The 27,136-nt window shown below is 44.8% G+C and overlaps 1 protein-coding gene across 7 annotated transcripts in view; it reads left to right on the forward strand.

The window, feature by feature from the left end:
• MERTK (MER proto-oncogene, tyrosine kinase) overlaps positions 1 to 27,136 on the forward strand; it is a 133,697-nt gene that overhangs the window by 73,978 nt on the left and 32,583 nt on the right. For 6 of the 7 annotated variants that reach the window (XM_086328320.1, XM_086328323.1, XM_086328319.1 and 3 more), the window contains 5 exons: positions 1,006 to 1,092; positions 5,938 to 6,053; positions 15,066 to 15,249; positions 19,018 to 19,169; positions 24,988 to 25,141. In XM_086328320.1, the coding sequence (XP_086184446.1) occupies positions 1,006 to 1,092; positions 5,938 to 6,053; positions 15,066 to 15,249; positions 19,018 to 19,169; positions 24,988 to 25,141 (693 nt within the window). The remainder of the gene's footprint in view (positions 1 to 1,005; positions 1,093 to 5,937; positions 6,054 to 15,065; positions 15,250 to 19,017; positions 19,170 to 24,987; positions 25,142 to 27,136) is intronic. The other variant, XM_086328326.1, reaches the window with a different exon arrangement.

Genomic DNA, 27,136 nt, shown 5'->3' on the forward strand with positions numbered 1-27,136 from the left:
AAGTCCAGTGGTTAAGACTCTGTGCTTCCAATGAGGAACTCAGATCCCACATGCCACACAGCACAGTCGAAAGAATTAAAACAGTAATAAAAATAAAGAAACTAAGATCTGGATTGCTTCTCTTCCTTTCTCCTTAAAATTAATGAATCAATGGAATATTTTTCATTTCTAAGATGGTAGAAATGGTAGAATTTTTCTTCACTCAGACCAGTGTCTTCAAGTAATAGTGATGCCTGGTGTTTACATAATCCCTTATGAATACATTGATTTTCACTATTAAAAAAGGATCACTGCAATGGAAATTTCATTCATCGGAAGTTTTACAAACTATGGCTTTTGTCCTGCTGTTTCTGGAGTCCTGACTGTCCACAGTGTGTAGCATAGGATATATGGGATGCTAAGCACGGGGTTGTCCAGGTGAGCCCCATAAACCACTCTTCTTAATATTGGGGCCAGTAATTCCTATTGCAGGCTTCCCAGGTGGCACACTGGTAAAGAATTGCCTGCCAGTGCAGGAGATGCAAGAGATGTGGGTTCCATCCCTGGGTTGGGAAGATCCCCTGAAGGAGGAAATGGCAACCCGTTCCAGTATTCTTGCCTGAAAAATTCCATGGACGGAGAAACCTGGAGGGCTACAGCCGACGGGGTCGCAGAGTTGGACACAACTGAGGGGTTGAGCACACACACAATTCCCATAGCTCCTTGCTGAAATTTTAAAACTAAATGATACTGCTTTGTTGCCTCATGTCTCACCGTTGGGAAAAAATAAAGAGTTTTAATGAATTACAGATGTCTTTTAAGCCCATTGTTGCCTTGTTCCTGGTACCCAGGGTTTAATCCTACGTTTGTTTTTCAAACACCAACACACATTTTTAATTAACTTTGCATTTATGGCTTGAAGCACTGAACCACGAAGTAAAAGGATGCCCAGACTCCCCCAGGATTCTGATAAACAGCAGCCTGCCTCTCCACCCCTGGTCTCATGGGTCTCTCCTTCTCCTCTAGGTCTGACCAAGACCACAATCTTCAGTTGTGAGGCCCACAATCAAAAAGGGCTGACCGTGTCCAAAAGCGTGCAGATCAACATCAAAGGTAAGTGTCAGGGTGGGGTCTTGCAGGGGAAACACTGTGAGCTGTGCAGCCAGCAGCCTGGGATTGAGCCCTGGCTTCCCTCTGTGACCTTGAACAAGTCACTCAACACCTTCAGGGTGCCCCTCTGTAAAATGGAGGCAATTATAGAACCTGTCTCTTCCTGAGGGTTCCATGAGATAATGCAAACAGAAATACTCATAACAGGGCCTCACAATTGTCTTTGATCAACAGTAGCTAGTTTAGTTTTCTGCTCAGTCAGAGAAGAAAATAGGCTGAAATGTTGACTCAGATCGTCTTAGCTCCTCTTTTTACTTTTTATTCTTCCACACTGAACTAGCTGTGTCCTTCCCTGGGCAGCTGGAGCTGGGGCCAGTCCTCCCAGCAGCTGCTCTGAGGAGGGAGGAAGTCAGAGTCATGCCTCTCCTGGGGGCCCAAGGGCTGGTCCCTCTTTCTCCTAATCTCTGTCCCACCCCTTGCTTCCCCTAGGCTGGGATGTAACAAAATGAAAGGCAGGTGTTTGAAGGCACACCCAGGCACCCCCATTCCAATCCAACATTCTGTCTCTTCCTCCCCCTTCTGTGGGATCAAAGATATTTAAACCTGAAACTTTGGAAAAATTGATACAGATGAACCTATGTGCAAAGTGAAATAGAGACACAGATGTAGAGAGCAAACTGAAGCTGGGGTGGGAGGGATTGAGACTGATATATATATATATACTATTGATACTGTAAAACTGTGTATAAAATAGATCATTAATGAGACCTCAATATATAGCCCAGGGAATGCTATTAGTGCTCTGTGGTGACCTAAATGGGAAGGAAATTGAAAAAAAAAAAAAAAGAGGGATATATGTACATATATAACTTATTCACTTTGCTATATAATAGAAACTAACACAACATTCTAAAGCAACTATACTCCAATAAAAACTTTTAAAAAATAAAATAAAAATCTGAAACTTGAAAGGAAAACCTTTTGTTTCCTTTTGAAGTCATCTCCTTAACCTTTCTCATAGAAATTCAAGGAAATGATATCTTTTAGTATTTGTTCTTAATTTATATTTTAATTAATGAATGAATTTTTATTGAAGTATAGTTGATTTATAATATTGTGTTAATTACTGATGTACAGCAAAGTGATTCAGTCTTTACATTTTTTTTTTTTTTTTAATATTCTTTTCCATTATGGTTCATCACAGGTTATTGAGTATGTAGCTCTTGGTGATCTACAATAGGACCTTGTTGTTTGTCCATCCTCTATATAAAAGTTTACATCTGCTAACCCCAGCCTACCATTCCCTCCCTCCCTTAACCCCCTCCACCTTGGGGGTTATTTGTTCTATTCTCTACATTATTTGTTCTTAATTTAAATATTGAGAAGGAAATATTGAGTTCATACTCCTTTTGGTCTTGTCCTTGGAGGAAATGACAGAGGGAAAAAGCAGAGTGTGTTTAATAATGAGTTAAAGGGCGGGTAAGGCATAGCAGAAGACTCAAAACTCCGAGGCGCTGTAGTTTTTAAAGGTGCTGATGTCTGTTGCTGTTGCTCAGTGCTCAGACGTGTCCGACTCTGTGCGACCCCACGAACTGCAGCACACCAAGCTTCGCTGCTGATGTTTAGCTTCAGCAAATCAGCTGGAAGAAGCTATGAGAGGGCATTTGCTAAAATTTAGCTGGAAAGGAAAAATGAGCCAACCGAAAGTTATTACAAGAGGAACTGTATAACTTCCTTCCTTCATTACAAATTGCATTATTACAATTTTCAAAAGAAATGCTGGGAATTTCAGGAATCCACCAGTGGGCGTAAATTTATAAAGAAATTTTCATAAAGCATCAATGTCTTAAAGTTTAAAACTCCATAAAATGAGAAGCACTTCTTGAATTTTATGCTTCAGACAGAATCTCAACTAGGACTTTAACAAGTCCTATTTCTGAAATTCTGGTTTTGGGCTTTCTTAAACATGCATGTCAAAGCAATCAAAACTCCCTGCCAGTCTGTCATCAGCTGAGGTGTATGTGGCCAGATTTGGATCTGGAAAAGCAGATAATGTGTTTAGGAAAGTGAGTCAAACGAAAGGCTGGCTTTCTCATTCATCAAGCTGTGTGTCTCCTGGTAAAACTGGAATCCTGAACATGCCCAGTGGGTGCTTAATATGGTCTTTTCTTCCCCTCATCTGTGTTTCCTGTCTTTGCCTTCATCACCAGTACATCTCTCCCAGACCTCGTGCATGTGTTACCTCATTTCATCCTCATTTCAGCCCCATCAAACAGTGCAGTCTCTCCCCATGCAATAGAAGAGAGAGCTGAGTGGAGAGGGCATTGACCTGTGCTATGCGGGCCATGCAGCCGATTAACTGGTGCTCACACTCTCCAGCCCATGCTGGTCTGCATGCTGGTCTGCTCTCTGCTCCCACAGCCATCCACCAGTGTCCTGTTGAGAGATACAGAACTCTGGGGTGAGGCAGACCTGAGTTCAAGTCCCCATTCTGTTGCTAATGAGCTCTGTGAGCTTTGGCAAGTTTTTAACTTCTGTGGTCCTCAAATTTCCCCTTCCATCTATGGGGATTGTAAGACTACTTCTCTCATAGGGTTCTAATCATGATTAAATGAAGTCCATAAAGATTCCTGGCACATAGTAAGCACCCATTCAAAAACATTAGTCATCTTTTTGGATTATAACTGTTGTTGTGTGTGTGCTGGTTGCTTAATTGTGTCTGACTTTGCAACCCCGAGGACTGTAGCCCGCCAGCCCTCTATCCATGGGCTTCTCCAGGCAAGATACTGGAGTGAGTTTCTGTCCCCTTCTCCAGGGGATCTTCCCGACCCAGGGATGGAACCTAGTGTCCTGCATTGCAGGCAGATGCTTTACTGCCTGAGCCACCAGGGAAGCCCATAAATGTGGTTATTAACATTAATTAAGAGTTTAGGGACTTCCCAGGTGGTCCAGTGGTTAAGATGTTGCCTCCCAACGCAGGGGGTACAAATTTGATCCCAGGTTGGGGAGCTAACATCCCACATACTTCACTTTCAAATACTCAAAATCTAAAGCAGAAGCAATATTGTAACAAATTCAGTAACAACTTAAACAAACTGGTCCACATCAAAATATTACACATATCAAAAAAAAAGTTTAATGTATGAGTATTCTCTGGCAGTCCAGTGGTTAGGACTTCGGGCTTTCACTGCCAAGGGCGAGAGTTCGATTCCTGGTTGGGGCACGAAGAATCCTGCAAGCCATGTGGTGCAGCCAAAAGTAAATAAATAAATAATGAAAGCAGTATTGATTCACAAATTTTAATACATTAAAAACAGATCTGTGTTGCATGCTATCAATAATGTGTTGGATTCTATTAATAGTAGATTATTAGTAGCAATCTATTACCAATGAATACCTAGCCATGTCCCACCTGTGACTGAGGGCATCACACGGTCATTACAGCCTGCCTTCCCCTCCCCATGAGCAGATGCACTTGGCTCTTGGGCTTGAGCTGACTCTCGCCCATTTCCTCAGCCAAGAAAGCTTCCTTCCTTCATCACACAAACGCACGGGCACACACGCATGCATGTTCCCACGGTGCCCCTCTTCTTCTCAGGGCAGGCCACTCCCCTTCGGTTAATGTAGAGCTCCCCAACTCAGCTTTTAGCTGAGGGATGAAGACAGATGTTCAGGTCCAATTCCTGGGTCCAAAAGATTCCCCTGGTGTAGGAAATGGCAACACACTCCAGAATTCTTGCCTGGGAAATCCTATGGACAGAGGAGCCCGGTGGACACAGTCCATGGGATCTGAAAGCAGTCAGACGTGACTGAGCGATTGAGCACACACACAAAGGCAGACAGAAAGAGAAACAACGGAACTAGTGACAGATTTCCTCTTCGTGTGCTCCAAGATCACTGTGAGTGGTGACTGTAGACATGAAATTAAAAGATGCCTGCTCCTTGGAAGGAAAGCTACGACAAACCTAGACAGAGTATTAAAAAGCAAAGACATTGCTTTGCAGACAAAGATCCATCTAGTAAAAGCTATGGTTTTTCCAGTAGTCATTTATGAATGTAAGAATTGGACCATAAAAAAAGCTGAGCACCGAAGAACTGATGTTTTCAAACTGTGGTGCTGGAGAAGACTCTTGAAAGTCTCTTGGACTGCAAGGAGACCAAACCAGTCAATCCTAAAGGAATTCAACCCTGAATATTCATTGGAAGGACTGATGCTAAAGCTGAAACTCCAATACTTTGGCCACCTCATGTGAAGAGCTGACTCATTGGAAAAAACCCTAATGCTGGAAAAAATTGAAGACGAAAAGAGAAAGGGGTGACAGAGGTTGCGATGGAAAGATAGCATCACCAACTCAATGGACATAAATTTGAGCACATTCCAGGAGGTAGTGAAGGACAGGGGAGCCTGGCATGCTGCAGTCCGTGGGGTTGCAAGGAGTCGGACACAGCTTAGGCCTGAACAACAGCAGTAACAACACAAGGCAGATAGGGAGGACCATAGCTCTTTGCCCTCATTTCGAGTACCAGTGCCACCCCTGCACAGAGCAGGAGGAAATGGATATCTCCCCATCCTCGTCCAGCTAAAAGTTCTTGTGTCGTCAGTGGGCAGGAGCACAGGTCTACATCCCACGTCTCTGGTCCAGGCAGAGTCATCCTGTCACTGCAAGACCAATCTAGAGGCTTATATGATCACCCTCACCCAGAGGGTGGCTTCTCTTTAAAACTCGTGCTTAATTTTCCCAGTCTCAAGAAGCAGACATGGGCCTGGTATTAATGCACCTGTTTGGTAGCTGTGACCTCCTGTGGTTTATAATTATGTGTCTGGTGTGTCTTTTGTCTTTTACGTAGCAATTCCCTCCCCACCTACCGAAGTCAGGGTGCACAACAGCTCCGCACACAGCATCCTCATCTCCTGGGTCCCGGGTTTTGATGGCTACTCCCCGCTCAGCGATTGCAGAATTCAGGTAACCTTTCTTGATGAAGAGAAATAGCTATTTGGGGCTCAGTGACTCTGCCTGACTTATTTTCCGCCTGAAGAGTGGCACAGACGTCAAGTTGACACCCCTGTTCAGAAGCCCTTGGCCTCCTGCCTGCCCCGTGTCCACCAGGCACACGCTGTTTTGTGATGTTCTGACCGCCTGGGGCGCTGTGCCCTTCTCTGTGCGTGTCCAGGGCCCAACTGGAGGAGAAACATGTTTCTAAGATAGAACATCATGAGACCAGGGAGAATGAATTTTTAAGGTACAAAAACACATCTGGCTTGTGACCAGGAGTTCAGAAGCCAGGCATGCTCCAGCCTGGCTCCTCCTGGGTTGGTGGCCATAAAGGACAACAAGAGACAAGTCACTGCTGAATGTGCCAACTCAGCCTGTTGGAAAAATTGGGGGTACCAGGAAAAACTGGGGATGACAGACCTTGCAGAGTCATCTCTCACTATCTAAAATTGATATAAAATAGAGCTATGAGAAATATAGGTTAGTCATCCTAAAATGCAGGCTTCCCAGATGGTGCAGTGGTAAAGAATCCGCCTGTCACAGCAGAAGATGCACGAGATGCAGGTTCATTCCCTGGCTCGGGAAGATCCCCTGCCCCAGGAGTAGGAAATGGCAACCCACTCCAGTATTCTTGCCTGGAAAATTCCATGGACAGAGGAGCCTGGCGCTCACAGAGTCAGACACGACTGAGCACACATACATGTCGTGAAATGTTACCTCGCCATGAAATAGACTCTGCTGTGAGCACTGCATGAAAAGTGGAAGGGCGGCGGTAACGCTGGCTTTTACTGAGTGCCCACATACGGCCTTGCATGTGTTCTGTCCTGGAGAGTGTTCTGTGTGCGCTTGAGGAGAAGGTGTATCAGGCTATGGCTGGGCAGAGCATTTGCAATGTCTGTTACGCCCAGACGGTTTATATACAGTCTTGTTCGCTTATTCTGTTTCCTTGTTAATCTTCTGCCTTGTGGTTTTATCTATTATCGAAAATAGGAAATTGTGATCTCAACTATTATTTTAGAATTGTCTATTTCTCCCTTCAGTTCTCTCAATTTTTGCTTCATGTATTTCAGGACTCTGTTGTTTTAGGGAACAACAGGGCCTGTTTCCCTGTCTATGGACATACCTGTCCCTATATATGGACATAAGTGAAGCATGGACCAGCCTCCCTTTTCTGAAGTACAATTTCAAGTGTACAACACAGTGGTTCTGATTTTTCATAGTTTATACTCCATTTATGTGCTGTGCTGTGCTTAGTCGCTCAGTCATGTCAGACCCTTTGTGACCCCATGGACCGCAGCCTGCCAGACTCCTCTGTCCATGGGAGTCTCCAGGCAAGAATACTGGAGTGGGTTGCCATGCCCTCCTCCAGGGGGATCTTCCCAACCCAGGGAACAAACCCGGGTCTCCTGCATGGTAGGTGGATTCTTTACCCTCTGAGCCACCAAGGAAGCCCAAGAATACTGGAGTGGGTAGCCTATCCTTTCTCCAGCGGAACTTCCTGGCCCGGGAATCAAACCAGATCTCCTGTGTTGCAGGCGGATTCTTTACCAGCTGAGCTACACAGGAAGCCTATATTCTATTTATAGTTATTATAAAATGTGGTTATATTCCCTATATGGACTGGACTTTTCAAAGATTGTTTCCAGTTACTGAGCTGCTTGAAGAGTCCAAGAGGATCATGAGACTCCTTCCTGTAAGAGGTTGTTACGTTCCCCCCGACCCTGCCACCCCCGGGAAGAGTGGTTCTCGGGGTCAATGCGAGGTAGATAGGGGGCTGGGAAGTGTGAAAGCACCAGGTCACCCTCCAGGAGGAAGATGGATCTCCACAAGCTTCACTTGCTTTCTGTCTCTCTTCGCCCAGGCTTTGGGTGGCTGTGGTACGAAGAGCCGTCCTGAGGCTGCCAAATTGCAGCCCCCTTGCCCACGCTGGTTAACCTTTCTATGGTTATCCTGTCTGTCCCAACAGCTAGCTCGGACTCCCTTCGCCCATTCTCCTCTCCATCTCTCCAGATTTAGCAAATAGAAACGTAGTTACTTTATGAGATAATTACACTGCTGACTGTGTCATACCTATACCCATAATTATTGGTTGTCTATTTGAACTTCGCTGGAGCAGCCATAAATAGATTCCCCACGTCCAAGGTCAGGAGCACTGGCTATGCTTCGCTTGACCCGCCGTGTGGAGATACCTCACATCCAAGGTCAGGGAAACCCCAGTAAGATGGCAGGCGCTAGAGCTGCTGTGAGGAGATACCCCATGTCCCAGGGCAAAGGAGAAGCCCCACAAGATGGTAGGAGGGGCAAATTAGCGTTTAGAATCAAACCCCATTCCCGCCAGAGACGCTCAGAGGGCTCAAACAAACCTTGTGCTCACCAGGACCCAGGGGCCCACAGAGACTGGGACAGAACTGTGTTTGAGCATCTCCTGCGGAGGTCCGGGTTGGGAGTGGTCTGCCGCAGGGAAAGGGGCTCTGGGTGTGCATATGGCATAAGTCCTCTTGGGGGAGGTCACCATTAAACCCCACCATCGAGCTGCCAGAACTTACACAGGACTGGGAAATAGACTCCTGGAGGGCACAAACAGAACCTTGTGCACCAGGACGCAGGAGAAAGGAGCAGTGACCCCACAGGAGACTTGCCTGTGGGTGTCCGGGAGTCTCTGGTGGAGGCGTGGGACAGTGGTGGGCTGCTGCAGGGTTGGGGGCACGGACTGTGTCAGTACATGCATGGGACCTTTTGAGGGATGTCACCATTATCTTCATTACCTCCACCATAGTTTGGCCCCAGGTAAATAGCAGGGAGGGAACTAAGCTCCACCCATTCAGCAGAAAATTGGATTAAAGATTTACTGAGCATGGCCCTGCCCATCAAAACAAGACCCAGTTTCCCCCTCAGTCAGTCTCTCCCATCAGGAAGCTTCCATAAGCCTCTTATTCTTCTCCATCAGAGAGCAGGAAGACTGAAAGCCACAATCACAGAAAACTAACCAATCTAATCACATGGACACAGCCTTGTCTAGCTCAATGAAACTATGAGCCATGCTGTGTAGGACCACCCAAGACAGACGGGTCATGGTGGAGAGTTCTGACAAAATGTGGTCCACTGGAGAAGGGAATGCAAACTACTTCAGTATTCCTGCCTTGAGAACCCCATGAACAGTATGAAAAGGCAAAAAGATAGGACACTGAAAGATGAACTCCCCAGGTTGGTATGTGCCCAACATGCTACTGGAGATCAGTGGAGAAATAACTCCAGAAAGAATGAAGAGACGGAGCCAAAGCAAAAACAACACCCGGTTGTGGATGGGACTGATGATAGAAGCAAGGTTTATCTGTAAAGAGCAATATTGCATAGGAACCTGGAATGTTAGGTCCATGAATCAAGGCAAATTGGAAGTGGTCAAACAGGAGATGGCAAGAGTGAATGTCAACATTTTAGGACTCAGTGTCCTAAAATGGACTGAAATAGGTGAATTTAACTCATATGACCATTATATCTACTACTGTGGGCAAGAATCCCTTAGAAGAAATGGAGTAGCCATCATAGTCAACAAAAGAGTACAAAATGCAGTACTTGGATGCAATCTCAAAAATGACAGAATGATCTCTGTTCATTTCAAAGGCAAACCATTCAATATCACAGTAATCCAAGTCTGTGCCCCAACCAGTAACGCTGAAGAAGCTGAAGTTGAATGGTTTCATGAAGACCTACAAGACCTTCTTAGAATTAACACCTAAAAAAGATGTCCTTTTCACATAGGGTACTGGAATGCAAAACTAGGAAGTCAAGAAACACCTGGAGTAACAGGCAAATTTGGCCTTGGAGTACAGAATGAAGGAGGGCAAAGGCTAATAGAGTTGTGCCAAGACAATGCACTGGTCATAGCAAACACCCTCTTCCAACAACACAAGAGAAGACTCTATACATGGACATCACCAGATGGTCAACACCGAAATCAGATTGATTATATTCTTTGCAGCCAAAGATAGAGAAGCTGTATACAGTCAGCAGAAACAAGACCAGGAGCTGACTATGACTCAGATAATGAACTCCTTATTGCCAAATTCAGACTTAAATTGAAGAAAGTAGGGAAAACCACTAGACCATTCAAGTATGACCTAAATCAAATCCGTAACGATTATACAGTGGAAGTGAGAAATAGATTTAAGGGACTAGATCTGATAAACAGAGTGCCTGATGAACTATGGACGGAGATTTGTGACATTGTACAGGAGACAGGGATCAAGACCATCCCCAAGAAAAAGAAATGCAAAAAAGCAAAATGGCTGTCTGAGGAGGCCTTACAAATAGCTGTGAAAAGAACAGAAGCCAAAAGCAAAGGAGAAAAGGAAAGATATACCCACTTGAATGCAGAGTTCCAAAGAATAGCAAGGAGAGATAAGAAAACCTTCATCAATAATCAGTGCAAAGAAATAGAGGAAAACAATAGAATGGGAAAGACTAGAGATCTCTTCAAGAAAATCAGAGATACCAAGGGAACATTTCATGCAAAGATGGACTTGATAAAGGACAGAAATGGTATGGACCTAACAGAAGTAGAAGATATTAAGAAGAGGTGGCAAGAATACACACAACTGTACAAAAAGATCTTCATGACCTGGATAATCACAATGGTGTGATTACTCACCTAGAGCCAGACATCCTGGAATGTGAAGTCAAGTGGGCCTTAGGAAGCATCACTATGAACAAAGCTAGTGGAGGTGATGAAATTCCAGTTGAGCTATTTCAAATAAAAAAAGATGATGCTGTGAAAGTGCTCCACTCAATATGCCAGCAAATTTGGAAAACTTGGCAGTGGCCACAGGACTGGAAAAGCTCAGTTTTCATTCCATTCCCAAAGAAAGGCAATGCCAAAGAATGCTCAAACTACTGCACAATTGCACTCATCTCACACGCTAGCAAAGTAATGCTCAAAATTCTCCAAGCCAGACTTCAACAATACATGAACCGTGAACTTCCTGATGTTCAAGCTGGTTTTAAAAAAGGCAGAGGAACCAGAGATCAAATTGCAAACATCCGCTGGATCATGGAAAAATCAAGTGTTCTAGCAAAACATCGATTTCTGCTTTATTGACTATGCCAAAGCCTTTGACTGTGTGGATCACAATAAACTGTGGAAAATTCTGAAAGAGGTGGGAATACCAGACTACCTGACCTGCCCCTTGAGAAAACTGTATGCAGGTCAGGAAGCAACAGTTAGAACTGGACATGGAACAACAGACTGGTTCCAAGTAGGAAAAGGAATACATCAAGGCTGTATATTGTCACCCTGCTTATTTAACTTATATGCAGAGTACATCATGAGAAACACTGAGCTGGAAGAAACACAAGCTGGAATCAAGATTGCCAGGAGAAATATCAATAACCTCAGATATGCAGATGACACCACCCTTATGGCAGAAAGTGAAGAAGAACTAAAGAGCCTCTTGATGAAAGTGAAAGAGGAGAGTGAAAAAGTTGGCTTAAAGCTCAACATTCAGAAAACTAAGATCCTGGCACCCGGTCCCATCACTTCATGGGAAATAGGTGGAGAAACAATGGAAACAGTGTCAGACTTTATTTTTCTGGGCTCCAAAATCACTGCAGATGGTGACTGCAGCCATGAAATTAAGAGACGCTTACTCCTTTGAAGAAAAGTTATGACCAACCTAAAGAGCATATTAACAATCAGAGACATTACTTTGCCAACAAAGGTCTGTCTAGTCAAGGCTATGGCTTTTCCAGTGGTCATGTATGGATGTGAGAGTTGGACTATAAAGAAAGCTGAGCACCGAAGAATTGATGCTTTTGAACTGTGGTGTTGGAGAAGACTCTTGAGAATCCTTTGGACTGCAAGGGGATCCAACCAGTCCATGCTAAAGGAGGTCAATCTTGGGTGTTCATTGGAAGGACTGATGCTGAAGTTGAAACTCCAGTACTTTGGCCACCTGATGCGAAGAGCTGAGTCATTTCAAAAGACCCTGATGCTGGGAAAGATTGAGGGCAGGAGAAGGGAACGACAGAGGATGAGATGGTTGGATGGCATCACCGACTCAATGGACATGAGTTTGAGTAATCTCTGGGAGTTGGTGATGGACAGGGAGGCCTGGTGTGTCCATAGGGTTGCAAAGAGTCAGACACAACTGAGCAACTGAACGGAACTGATTTGACCTTTAACTATAATTAGGTGTGCTGTGTTTTCTCTGGCAGTGCTAGTGAAGTTGGTCAGAATTGGCTCTACAAGTTACATACTTTTATATTGTTTCTTCTAAAATTTGGAATATAATTGCTCTACGGTGTTGTGGTAGTTTCTGCTGTACCACAACATGAATTGGCTAAATGTATACACATATCTCCTCTCACCCCAGTGGCCATCCCACCCTCTAGGTCATCACAGAGCAGGAGGCTGTTGATTAACCGTGTATTCCCATTTCTGAAGGAACCAAGTGTAGTTTTGTAGCAGATTCCCAGTTCATTGCAATTTTAAACTCTGACTTAGTAGCACATGAATGTTTTGGACAAGATTCAGATCCACGCACTAGCAGGACACACCCTCTCACTTCCGTTGGTCCTGGCGTTGGTTTCATTCTTCACCCATTTTTGGGCTCTGGACTGCATTTCTATTTTTACCTCTCCCACGTAGTCTTACTGTTTCATGCCCCAGGACCCAGCAGCACGGTTACAGAAACCGCGGCTTCGTCCAGGAGCATGCTGTAAAGAGTGTCCCTGTGAGCGGCAGCGGGCCGGTGCGCTGCTCCGGAAACGGCAGGGGTGGGAGCCAGGGTTTCCTCCACCTTAGTTCCAGTGCTTGGTCACCAGGAAGTAGGTGCAGACTTTAAAGGGAAGGGAAAAAAATTTAATTTCTGCCAACAGCCACCACCAAGATAAGCACCCAGCTCCTGGGTTCTCCTCTGCTGTTTCCTCAGGCCAATGGGTTTCCATCTTGTTACCCGGTGGAGCCTGTGGGTCTGAGTCAGACGTGAGACTCGAGCCCAGTGCCCCCCTCATCGTATCCACTGGGGGATTTAGAATTCCGAAATGTCAGCTTGTGGCCCCGTGACCTAAATTTCAAACATATATCTCCTGAAATAACAAGATTGTATATCCACACCCTATAATTTCAAGCCCATTATTATCAGGAATACATTTTGTGGGTTTAAGATTTTTTTCCCAAACTGTTCTTGGTGACTTCTGTTTTGTCCAATACTATTTAGTCTTTTCTGATTTTTATCAGTACAACATGTTTTAGAAATAGTGAGAAATATGCATTGAAGGCTTCCCTGGTGGCTCAAACGGTGACAAATCTGCCTGCAATGCCGGACACCCAGGTTCGATCCCTGGGTTGGGAAGATTCCCTGCAGCAGGGCATGGCAATTCACTCCAGTATTCCTGCCTGGAGAATTCCCTGGACAGAGGAGCCTGGTGGCTACAGTCCATGGGGTCGCAAGGGGTCGGACGCGACTGAACGACTGTCACTTCACTTTCAAAAACATACAGTGAAGGAAGACTCTGCATGATCCCTATCCTCAGATAAGAGGTTTCCAAGAGGAAAGCTGGAAGTTTCCATAAGACTAGATTTGCTGGGGGTTCCCCCCTCTTGCCTATACATACAGAAGACATCGGGAGAGGGATATGGAGAGCCTGGCGGTGTTTATGGAGGGAAAGACGGGGTACAAGGACTCAGAAGAAGGAGCTGATAGGTTTTCTAAAGATTTGGAGAAAAGCTTGTTGGGTAAGGTGCAAATGATCGTTTCCTATATCTCTCCACTAAAAAAATGCCATAAAATCTGCATTGTCTGTGTGTGCTTTTGGAGTTGAGTTTATGTTGGAGTGGGAATTGGGGGGTAAGAATAAAGGGCATGCTCAAATTAACCTCAAGACAATAGCAGAATTCCTCAGGTTACACAATGAAATACAGATTTTTTTTTTTTTTTAATTAAGTGTCTCATCTTCTAAAGTAGGATTTGGGAAATGTTCTCTTTAAAGGGTCAGATTCTATATATTTCAGGTCGTTTTTGTATATTATGTGAAACACTGGGGGAAAAAGGGATCAAGAATTAAAGTGATTCTGAGAGAGGAAAAGCTACTTTTCTTTTCAGTTAAATGTAAATTATAATGTTCGGTTCAGTTCAGTCGCTCAGTCGTGTCCGACTCTTCCCGACCCCATGAATCAGGCCTCCCTGTCCATCACCAACTCCCAGAGTTCACCCAAACTCATGTGCATCGAGTTGGTGATGCCATCCAGCCATCTCATCCTCTGTCGTCCCCTTCTCCTCCTGCTCCCAATCCCTCCCAGCATCAGGGTCTTTTCCAACGAGTCAACTCTTCGCATCAGGTGGCCAAAGTACTAGAGTTTCAGCTTTAGCATCAGTCGTTCCAATGAACACTCAGGACTGATCTCCTTTAGGATGGACTGGTTGAATCTCCTTGCAGTCCAAGGGACTCTCAAGAGTCTTCTCCAACACCACAGTTCAAAAGCATCAATTCTTCAGCGCTCAGCTTTCTTCACAGTCCAACTCTCACATCCATACGTGACTATTGGAAAAAACATAGCCTTGACTAGACGGACCTCTGTTGGCAAAGTAATATCTCTGCTTTTTAATATGCTATTAGGTTGGTTATAACTTTCCTTCCAAGGAGTAAGCGTCTTTTAATTTCATGGCTGCAGCCACCATCTGCAGTGATTTTGGAGCCCCAAAAAATAAAGTCTGACACTGTTTCGAAGATGATGATTTATTTGCTCTGTTACCAGCCACAGTGAGAACACTTATTTCAGGCGTTTTTTATCAGGTTCCCAGTTGTTGCTCAAGTAAGTAGCATGAGTAACACAGTAGTGGGAAATTTAGGGTGTGACCCAAAAGGAAACAGGTACTTCCGCTCGGTGCAGAGGAAGGGCCATGCACGTTGGATTCATGGATGCCCCAAGCCTAACATTCCTACTACCTTACTCACGCCTGGTCCACATTTTTACTTTTCATTTAGGTCAAGGAAGTTGAGCCGCTGAGTCATGGCTCAGTCAGGATTTTTAACACCTCGGGTTCAGCACATCTGTATCAAATCGAGCAGCTGCAGGCTCTGGTGAATTACAGCATCAGCGTGTCCTGCATGAATGAAGTCGGCTGGTCTGCAATAAGCCCTTGGATTCTGGCCAGCACAACCGAAGGAGGTAATTCCTGGGGTTCAGAAATGAATATTGTGCCGGATGGCATGTGATGAAATAAATCCTTCCTGATGGGCTGGTTCAGACTTTAACTTTTGTGTGGCCTTTGTCTTTGGAAGAGAATTTTATGGAGATGACCAATGAAAATGGGAAAGGTGTTTCCTTCCATATAGTAAGCTCCACACATACAAACCTTTAAGTTTCGAGCTTTCAAAGATGCAGACTCGCATGTGGTTGCAGCAAGGAAGCGGAACCTGTGCCATCAGTGTCAGGCAGCTGGCCTTCCGTCTCCGTGTTGCCGACAGTCCTTCAGCTCTGCCATCTCCCGCCTCCTCTCCCTCCTCCAGGCAGTAACTCTTCTTGCCTGTTCACGGGATGTCCACCCCTGTGTGCCAGCTGCTGTACTGTACTACTGTACTTTTTAAAACACGAAAAATGTTTTATTTTTGGTTTGCTTTTTTATGTATTATTTGTATGAAAAGAATTGTGGGGTAAGGGAGTTAGAGAAGGTGAGGTTTGGAAAAAGAATGAGACTGGCACTTTACAGGAACAGATCACCTTCAATGAGGCGAGAAGGGGCAGCAGTCAGATTAGTGAGCTGCTGCACTAACCCAAGAAAAGAGTAAGTATGTATAGGCAGGTATGTGGAAAGCTAATGTCTTAAGGGGGCCTGTTCTCCAAGGTTGTTCGGAGTAGTTATCTCTTAAACGGTTGGGGCAAGGAATTCTGGAGATCGGCCAGAGGCTGGGACCGGCTGGGAGCTGGGCGTAATCAACCTTAATGTCCATTTTTTTCTAAAGGTGAGAGAGGTCTTTGTTTTGCATAGAACGGTAGGGAGGACCCCAAGGGGAGTTTTAACTCCAGGCTATTTTGAGCTGTGTAACTTTGCTTCAATTTTAAACCTATTTCAGTACAGTACTATATAGTCAATTGTGTTAGTTGGGTACCTAGGCTAACTTTGTTGGACTTACAAACAAAGTTTGTAATCCATTTATAAATTGGATTTATAAATGCCCTCTTGGAAAAAGAACTCATTTTTGTGTAGGGGACTTACAGTATTTGAAAAGGGTTTAGTGACAAACCTTATACTTACTATATATAGGTGATGTTTTCTTTTATATAGAAAGATATTAATAGTAGCACACTCTTTATAGCATACATTAATTAAAATATGACTGCTTCCCAGGTGGCACTAGGGATAACCTGCCTGCCAATGCAGGAGATGTAAGAGATGCCCTTCAATCCCTCGGTTGGGAAGATCCCCTGGAGAAGGAAATGGCAACCCACTCCAGTATTCTTTTCTGGACAATCCCATGGACAGAGGATCCTGGCAGACTGTGGTCCATTGGGTCACAAAGAGTCAGACTTGACTGAAGTGTCTTAGCATGAAGCATATGTAAAAGTTATTACTCATAGCATCAAAGTCAAGAAACTAAGAAATAAGAAGGTAGCTAACGTTCAAGAAGCACCTACTGTGTGTCAGTGACCATCGTAGGTACTTTATGTGCATTATTTCATTAGCTCCTCGTAGCAACCATATAAAGTAGGTACTGTTGGTTCTATATATTTTCTCATAGCAAATCTTATTTGCATCTGTAAAATTTCCGTGTACTGCTTTTGATTTCCTAAATCTTACATTTTTTCTATGAACATTGAAGTGAATATTATATTATGTTAGATGTCAATTGTACAGTTTCTGTTATTTCTCAGTTTAGAGTTCTGGATTGCTTAGAGTCTCTTTCCTGCCCTGAACTCCCACCTTACCTTATCAGTGCTCTAATTTTAATACAGACTGTGGGAAAGTCTAGATCACAAATTGTTAGGGCTTAATCCTTGCACAAATGAAACTAGTGCCGAGGTTGTAAAATATCTTAAACGAGGAAGAAAAACCTTTGAGAATGATTTTTATCTGCTGTTTCATTTTTACTCAGCTCAAAATATTAACACTTTCTGGTTTCTGTTTTGATTTCTTCTTTGAGCCGGTAGTTATTTAGGTGTCTAATGTAATTTCCAAAATATTTAAGGGGTTTTCCAGAGATCTTGGTATGAATGACTTCTAATTTCATTCTACTGAGGTCAAAGAACATAATTTGTGTTGCTTGAATCCTTGAGTCTTTATCAAGACTCATGGTCCAGAACATGGTGTATGTGCCCTGATACATGTTCAGTGTGCACCTGAAGAGAATGTGCATCCTGCTCAATCGATGGTTTTTGCTGTTGTTGTTCGGCTGCTCAGTCATATCCAGCTCTTTGTGACCCCATGGACTGCAGCACTCCAGGCCTCCCTGTCCATCACCATTTCCTGGAGTTTCCTCAAACTCATGTCCGTTGAATCAGTGATGCCATCCAGCCATCTCATCCTCTGTCGTCCCCTTCTCCTCCTGCCCCCAATCCCTCCCAGCTTCAGGGTCTTTTCCAATAAGTCAGTTCTTTGCATTAGGTGGCCAAAATATTGGAGCTTCAGCTTCAGCATCAGTCATTCCAAGTGAATTTTCAGGGTTGATTTCCTTTAGGGTTGACTGGTTTGATCTCCTTGCAGTCCAAGGGACGCTCAAGAGTCTTCTCCAGCACCACAGTTTGAAAATATCAATTCTTCAGTACTCAGGCTTCCTTATGGTCCAACTCTCACATCTGAACATGAATACTGGAAAAAGCATAGCTTTGACCATATGGACCTTTGTCAGCAAAATGATATCTTTGCTTTTTAATATGCTGTCTAGGTTTGTCATAGATGGAGTGTTCTATAAATGTCAACTTGGTCAGGTTTGTTGGTAGTGTTTTTCAAACTGTATTCTTAATGACTTTATGCTTCCTTTTTCTATCAATTATGTAAACAAGTGCATTAAAGCTGCAATTATAATTGTGAATTTATCTATTTCTATTTGCAAGTCTAACAGTCCAGATATTTTAAAGTGCTGTTGTTTTTTTTTTTAATTTGGAAGCCAACTATTTACTTATTTATTTATTGGACTGTGCTGGGTCTCCATTGCAGCAGGTGGGATCTTTAGTTGTGGCATGTGGGATCCAGTTCCCTGCCCAGGGGTTGAATCTAGGCCCCCAGCATTGAGAGTATGGAGTCTTAGCCACTGGACCACCAGAGAAGTCCCTGAAGTTCTGTTATTTTTGGCATAAATATTTAATATTACTGTGCTTTCTGAATAAATTGGCCACTTTATCGTTATGAAATTATTTTCTTTATTTTTGGTATTAAGAGTATTATCTGTGAAATCTATTTTATCTGATGTTAATGTAGCCATTTTAGCTCTCTTTTGATTACATGGTGTATCATTTATTCACACTTATTTTAACTAATTTGTATCTTTATATTTGATGTGTGTTTCATATCAGGAGTACTGTACTTCACAATTTTTGCCTTTGAATTGGGATAGTTAGCCCAGTGAAATGCAATGGTATCATTCATATGGATAGATGTGTTGCTTAGTCACTAAGTCGTGTCTGACTCTTTCGTGACCCCATGGACTGTAGCCTGCCCAGCTTCTCTTTCCATGGGATTTCCCAGGCAAGAATACTAGAAGGGGCTACCATTGCCTTTTCCATCTCCTGTGTTGGCAGGTAGGGTTTTGTGTGTGTGTGAGTGTGTTTTTAAATCACTGAGCCACCAAAGAAGCCCATGGATAGATTTACATCTATCACAGTTTCTATTGGTTCTGTCTGTAACTTGGTCCACTTTCTTCTTTTGGATTCGTTGAATGTTTTTTGTTCTACGTGCATTCCTTCGTAGCTCCTCAACCTTCTCCCCTTTTCCTTTTGTAGCCCCGTCAGTAGCACCTCTGAACGTCACCATGTTTCTGAATAAGTCCAGCAACAAGGTGGCCGTTCGGTGGATCAAGCCTCCCATTAAGCAGCAGGACGGGGATCTGGTGGGCTATCACATCTCTCACGTGTGGCAGAACGCAGAGACATCCGTAAGTCTGAACTGTAACAGGGTGCTCTTGTCTCCGTGCTTTTGTTGATGTATACTGCTTTAGGAACTTTTTTTTGTAGTGAAAAGACCTGATATTCCTGGGTTAGGCAAGGCACCTTCCAGTGGGAGATAAACAATGTTAAAAATTGCTGGCTTGCTTAGTTACTCAGTCGTGTCTGACTCTTTGTGACACTATGGACCATAGCCCACCAGGCCCCTCTGTTTATGGGATTTTCCTGGCAAGAATACTGAAGTGGGTTGCCATTTGCTCCTCCAGGGGATCTTCCCAACCCATAGAGATCGAACCCAAGTCTCTTACGTCTCCTGCGTTGCAGGCAGATTCTTTACTCACTGAGCCATTGGGGAAAAATTAGAAGTGCCTAAAAAGTTAAATTCTGTTTGGAGCTTTCCTCTCTGACTCTTCATCCATTCATTTATTTCCTCAGTCAATGCAAATAGGACTCATCCTCTGTTATCATCTAATTGTTGCCTTCACAAAATTTAGGCTCTCTGAGGAAAATAGTGAATTACTCAGAGGAGTTGCAGGGCTTAGCAGTCCTACAATTTATATTGGGCTTCCCTGGTAGCTCAGCTGGTGAAGAATCTGCCTGCAATGCCCACTCCAGGATTCTTCAGCTTCCCTGGAGGCTCAGCTGGTAAAGAATCTGCCTGACATGTGGGAGACCTGGGTTTGATCCTTGGCTTGGGAAGATCCCCTGGAGATGGGAAGGCTACAATTTATAGCCTCTTGAAAATTCCAGATGATGCTTTTCTGAAAACTATTGTCAGGGAAGAATCCCAGCCTCATGGTGGATGGCAGAGAGTAACTGGGCTCCAAAGGGGAAGGTTGTACAAGCAAGCAGGTTGCATGGCGCAGCCCTGTAGACCATACTGTATAGCACAGCTGTGTTAGACGTGGCTCCAGTCAAGCCCGGGGTACATCTGGTTTTGATGGCTGTGAGGCCTAAAGGTGCGGGGGAACAGCTATGGTGGGACCATCTGATCCAAGACAGAAATGGGGGAGGGGCAGCCAACAGTAGTTGGGTGGGCAGCTCCCAGATGGGACCCCCTCCCTGTTGGGACAGGAAGAGGGTTGAAGTGTCACTGACTTGTCATGAAACAGACTACTGCAGAAGAGCAGAGGCGCTGGCTTCATCCTAAAGACCGTCTTGTCTTTACCACCGCCATGGAGAGCATGGTTCTTTTGTATTGTCACATTCCTGATCCGTCTAATAACCCTGGTGATAGGTCAGACTTCAGCACCCCCATGGCATTTGTACAGAGCATCACGTGAAAGTTAATACAACGTCTTGGCATGAGAGAGGGGTGGAATGAACAGGTGCACCGACCAATGATGTCCAAGCTTTGTGTCAGTCATTTTCAACCTCAGGTCATCCAGCTTCAACCCAAACTGCTGTCTTTCAGAAGAACAATTGGGATTTATTCTTTATTTTTCCCTGACTAAGTTTACCTCTCAGTAAAGCACGCTGTTGGAAGCAGTCAGTGATAGAAAAGGAAGAAGGCTTAGAAATCCATGGCTTCTTCTGCCTGGTAGTAAATGATAACATGATGCTATTTGTACCAGTCAAAACCCTGCTTAAGAGTTGCAGCTATGAGAGGAGCAGTCCTTGTTTCCTGGTTTTTTGTTTCAAAGCATTGGTGCAAGGTGCCTATCGATCACAGTTCCTCACTGACTGAGTCAGGGGAGTCAGGTACCTCTCTTAGAGGAAAACTCTTTTTTACGATGCTACATTCTTAATAGAGACACATGAAGGGCCGATGATTGAGTTCTGATTCAGTAGGAACTTTCTCTGATTGACCAACCATAGTGATTCTCAGCAGACACTTGAGTGATGAAGAAACAAACCCGTTTCTTTCAAGGGCTGCAGGCTGGGTTTCCCTGGCAGCTCAGTGGTAGAGAATTCACCTGCCAATTCAGGAGATGTGGTTCCTGGTCTGAGAAGATGCCACATTCCTTGGAGCAACTAAGTAAGTGCGCCACAACTATGCAGCCTGTGCTCTGGGGCCTGGGAACTGCAATTACTGAGCTCGTGTGTCACAACTACAGAAGCCCTCGAGCCCTAGAGCCTGTGCTCAGCCACAAGAGATGCCACCGAAATGGCATATCTGTGCATCGCAACTAGGGAGTAGCCCCTGCTCTCCACAACTAGAGAGAAGCCTGCACAGCAGCAAAGACCCAGGGCAGCCAAAAGTAAATACATAGATAAACTACAGAGAGAAAAGTACTGCAAGTCCTAGTTACAGGCCTAGTGACGGGAGTTAAAATTCCAAATAAATACAGAGGACAAGTGTTAGTCATTCAGTTGTATCCAACTCTTTTCAGTCCCATGGACTGTAGCCCACCAGACCCCTCTGTCCATGGAATTCTCCAGGCAAGAAAACTAGAGTTGGTTGCCATTTCCGTCTCCAGGAGATCTTCCCAACCCAGGGATCAAACTTGAATCTCCTGTGGCTCCTACATTTCAGGCAGATTCTTTACCTTCTAAGCCACCAGAAGAGCCCAAGGAGGAAGAGAAAGCAAATTAAAAAAAAAAAAAGAGCTGTAGGTCACCCTGTGTTTTTCTCCCCTGGTGTGAGTCAAAGACATTTCTTTAGAGGGGACCCTGGCACTGATGGGTGCTAAAGGGCGAGAGTGATGAAAGCCTTCTGAATGATGCCACCAGAGATCCTAATACAGTGGCACAGTGCCGTTCAGAATGGTCCCCTCTGCGAGAGAACAATACGGCACAGTTAGGACTGTGACCTTTCTGCATTGCCTCCTGGGAGATGCTGGATTTTCCGAGCGGGAGGGTCATTTGTAATGTACTCATTCTGTACTCTGTGCATGACGACAGTCTCGAGACAACAAGACTTACTGGCTCACTTTACTTCGGGTAACATTCTCTGAGGCAGCTAAGCTCCCAGCTCTCTGGCCGAGAACGTGCGTGCTTTGCTCAGTCATGTCCGACTCTTTGTGACCCCATGGACTCCCACCAGGCTCCTCTATCCTTGGGATTTCCCAAGGAAGAATACTGGAGTGGGTTGCCGTGTCCTCCTCCAGGGGGTCTTCCTGACCCAGGGATGGAACCTGGGTCTCCTGCATTGGAGAAGGGATTCTTTACCGTCTGAGCCACCAGCTTCTGGAGACAAAGAAGAACACTGAAGGGAAGCTCTCCCCCAGAGGAGCCTAGAACCTCCGTCTGAACTGAAGCTTGAAATGAACTCTGTGTCCATCACCTAGGTTCCCTAATCTGCCTTCATTTCCAAAGAGCAAGAGTTCGACACAGCTTCCCCTGAAAATTGTCCTTTCGTTTTCATTTTAAGAAAATTGTTATTGGGACTTCCCTGGGGGTCCAGTGGTTAAGACTCTGCCCTTCCCCTGCAGGGGGCACTGGGTTGATCCCTGTTTGAGGATCTAAGATCCAACATATCGCAGGGCACCACCAAAAAATAAAAACAAGAAAAAGGGGGTGGACATGTACACTCTGCTGTATTTAAAATGGATAACCCGCAAGGTCTGACTGTGCAGTACAGGGAACTCTGCTCAGTGTTATGTGGCAGCCTAGATGGGAGGGGAGTTTGGGGGAGAACTGACGCATGTATATGTATGGCTGAGCCCCTTTGCTGTCCACCTGCAGAGGTCACAACATTGTTGATCATCTATACTCCAATATAAAGTAAAAAGTTTTAAAAAGAGAAAAAAAAACTGTTACTAAAGCTGCATTTTCTTTATGCAAGGTGATGAAATTGCCTATTTCGGAAGATATTCCAACTTACTACTCTAATGAAGATTTTTTTCTTTTTTCGGTATAGAATTTCAGAACTATGTTGAAGTAATCTTTGGGTGGGTTTACAGTTTGCTGAAAACTGTAATAACCCACCAAAGTTTTTGAAGTTTGTACCTTCATTATCTTATCACTGTTGTATCACTTTCACACTAAGAAACTCCTGATATTTATTATATGGACATTTTCTATATCTTTTATATATATATATATACACACACACTTGGCTGTCTTTTGATGAATGTGGACTAGTATTTCTTGTCCCATTCCCATGAAGTGTCTGTTAGACCTGTGAGAATTCAGTGAGAGGACAAGTTTATAAAAATATTGCATATTATAAGTTCTTCTTCAAGACCCACAGTATACACTGGCAAGCTCTCCAGTGTTCTACAGGAAATAAATCTGTTTACCTTTGACTTGGACACAAAGAGTCAGACACGACTTAGTGACTGAACAACAACCTTTGACTCAGAATTGCTCGAACCATAGACAGAGACTCACACAAAATTTATTTCCTGTGCCAGAGAACATCATGATAGTTGAGGTTTGGAAGCAAAGGAGAAAGCACTCTGCTGCTGCTGCTGCTGCTGCTGCTAAGTCACTTCAGTCGTGTCCGACTCTGTGCGACCCCATAGACGGCAGCCCACCAGGCTCCCCTGTCCCTGGGATTCTCCAGATAAGAACACTGGAGTGGGTTGCCATTTCCTTCTCCAATGCATGAAAGTGAAAAGTGAAAGTGAAGTTGCTCAGTCGTGTCTGACTCTTAGTGACCCCGTGGAGTGCAGCCTACCAGGCTCCTCAGTCCATGGGATTTGCCAGGCAAGAGTAGTGGAGTGGGGTGCCATTGCCTTCTCCGAGAAAGCACTCTATAAGCACTTAATTCTGTTTTGTTTTTTTTTTTGAAACATCTTCTCCCCATTCCCTCCCCTGTGTTTTAATAGCTCAAGTAGCACACCAGTGGCTTTAAAACAAGATAAATAAGTAAGGCCAAATTTTTTTTAATGGAGCACATTTTCTCTGGAAGAGAAAGTGTCAGTGCCCTCCTAAATGTCGGTTTTAGTCACACCTCTTAGAATCGGAAGGAACAGGAGCCCACCCATGCAGGTTCAAGGAAAGTGGCGGGTGGTTGATGTCAAGGTTCAGTGCAGCTCCTGGGCAGTGCTTTGTGGGGGTTGAGGTTGGGGGTCTCGAGTAGATTGTTTTTTTTTTTCTTCACGTGCTTTATAATTTTCTCAAAAAAGTTAAACCTTTATCTATTGTATTCCCACAATTTCAGAAAAGAGAGCAAAGCAGCCATTGGGATAATGGAGCATTAATTTTTCATCACATACAGTAATGAAGTCATACAATGATGCAATGGCGTAATGTCCTAACTCAATGTAACTTTTCGTTGCATTTTTAAAAATTTATTTTTAACTGGAGGATAATTGGTTTACAATATTGTGTTGATTTCTGCCATACATCAACATGAATCAGCCATAGGTATACATATGTCCCCTCCCTTCTGAGCCCCCCTCCCACCTCCCACCCCATCCCAACCCTGTAGGTTGTCACAGAGCTCCTCTTTCTTTTTTTTTTAATTTGACTGTTCCGGGTCTTAGTTGCAATATGTGGAATCTAGTTCTAACCCATTCGGGGATAGAAACCCTGAATGGGATAGAACCAGAGCACCCTACAATGTGGAATTGTAGCCACTGGACCACCCAGAAGACAGTCTTGCTCTTGCCTTCAAGTGCATCTGCCACGTGCTCCTATTCTTCCAGAGGTTTCCCTGAGCCCTCCAAGTACCATTCCTGCACGGCTCTAGTAAGCCAAGATTCCCAAGGCCTGAGGATGCTGCCAGCCCATCCTGCAGCCCTGCCTACCTTTTGCCTCCCTTAGCGTGACCTGAGTGAGGAAGGGACGTGGTGGAAACACAGCCGCTGCCCCTGGGATGTGGGTGGGACCGCTTTCCTTAGAAGAACTTCTCTCGGGAGGACAAGGCCCCTGGCGCCTCACTATTTCACTTCCTTTCCTTTCCTGTCTGCCCCACAGAAAGAGCTCTCGGAAGAAGTTGGCCAGAACAGCAGCCTTGCTCAGCTTTCTGTTCAAGTGCACAATGCCACGTGCACCGTGAGGATTGCTGCCGTCACCAAAGGGGGCGTGGGGCCCTTCAGTGACCCGGTGAAGATCTTCATCCCTGCACACGGTGAGGGCTGGTGCCAGATCGGCTGATGGAGTATCAGTCCAGGCGACACGTGGGTTGCCAGAGCGCAGCTGGTGGGATGGGCAGCTTGTTTAAGAATGAAAAATGGGGGCTTCCCTGGTGTCCAGTGGTTAAGACCCCGAGCTTCACTGCAGGGCACAGGGTTCCATCCCTGGTTGGGAAACTAAGGTCCCACGTGCTGAGTGGCTCCTCAAAAAAAAAAAAAAAACAGAATGAAAAAGACCAAAAGGAAATTCTACAGTGATGAAGATAGTTGACAGGATAATACGCTTCACAGAGCTGGTGGTTCCCATGAGTCCGCCCACTGTTACTCTCCAGGGTAATAACTTCCTAGGAAGTTTCAGCCTTTCAGAACCCAGAGTTCAGCTGGACTTACCAAACTTAGCTGTTGTGGTTTTTACTGTGGTATAGTTGATTTGCAGTGTTGTGTTTCTGCTGCACAGAAAGTGAATCAGGTGTACGTGTATATACGTATATGTGCCTGTATATGCTTAGTTATTCAGTCGTGTCCGACCCTTTGCGACCCCATGGACTATAGCCCGCCAGTCTCCTCCGTCCATAGACTTCTCCAGGCAAGAATACTGCAGTGGGTTGCCATTCCCTTCTCCAGGGAATCTTTCTGACTCAGGGGTCAAACCTGTGTCTCCTGCATTGGCAGGCAGACTCTTTACCACTGAGCCACCTGGGAAGTCTTTTTAGATTCTGTTCACTCCTTTTCAGATTCTTGTCCCATATGGATTATTGCAGAGTATTGAGGAGAGTTCCCTGTGCTCTGTGTAGGTTCTTATTAGTTATCTATTTTATATATAGTACTGAATTTAGTTTATTTTTTATTTTATTATGGAGAATAATTGCTTCACAATGCTGTGTTAGCTTCTCTGTACAGCAAAGTGAATCAGCCGTATATACACATACACCCCTCCCTCCTGAGCCGCCCTCCCACCGCTCTATCCCCCTGCTCTAGGTCACCACGGAGCGCTGACCTGAGCTCGGTGGGCTGTGCAGCAGCTTCCCGCTGTTTTACACATGGTAGTGCACGCGTGTAGTGCTGCTCTCCCCATTCGGCCCGGCCTCTCTGTGTCCACATGTTCCTTCCCTACACCTTCCGCTCCTATTCCTGCCCTGCAAACAGGCTCATCTGTACCGTTTTTCTACATGCCATTTTTATGAGTTAATATACCATATTTGTTTTTCTCTTTCTGACTGCTGAATTTAGTTAAAATGATGTATACAAGGCTGAGTTTTGGATTAATCAGGGTGGCTAATCCTCAGCTCTTTATAATTAGCACTGTTTACTTGCTGGTGTTTGTTTTAAGCAGTCCAGCTTGCCCTGTGATGAGTCACTCAAGCCTTGGGTAACGTGATTCCTAACTGGGTGAAGAACATGATGCATTCATGACAGAACGTGAAGCATTTCCTATAGAAGCATCTTTAGATGCTGCTGGCTCACCCAGCTAAATGCTCAGGCCTGCGTGTTGGCCTCTGCATATTGTTGGAGTGGCCTTTGGCAAGGCGACACTATCACTATGGTGCCCCTGCTGCTGCTGCTGCTGCTAAGTCGCTTCAGTTGTGTCCAACTCTGTGCGACCCCATAGACGGCAGCCCACCAGGCTCCCCCGTCCCTGGGATTCTCCAGGCAAGAACACTGGAGTGGATCTATGGTGCCCCAAGTGGCCCAAATACTGTGTCTGCTCACATAGAACAGGGAAGCCACCTTCTTCTGACTCTGACCTGCCCTGAGTTGCTTGGTAGTGAACCGCTCTCATAGACTCCCCACGGACATCTACATGGATATGATTCGTACATTTACAAAGCTCTTGCCAAATATGGCCTTTGTATCTGTAGCAGACAAGACTTGGGAGCAGACCACTGAGTTCCCATCTCTCTGTCCCATTGGCCCTCAAACGTGCTTTCCCTTGTAGTGCTAAACTGAACCCTCATTTCAGCTCCTACAGACCATTGGCTCTGTCCCTAGGG

This window comes from Bos grunniens, chromosome 11 (assembly GCF_055505025.1).
Source record: "Bos grunniens cultivar Pamir isolate PY7600 chromosome 11, Bosgru_T2T1.0, whole genome shotgun sequence".
NCBI classification, from domain to species: domain Eukaryota; kingdom Metazoa; phylum Chordata; class Mammalia; order Artiodactyla; family Bovidae; genus Bos; species Bos grunniens.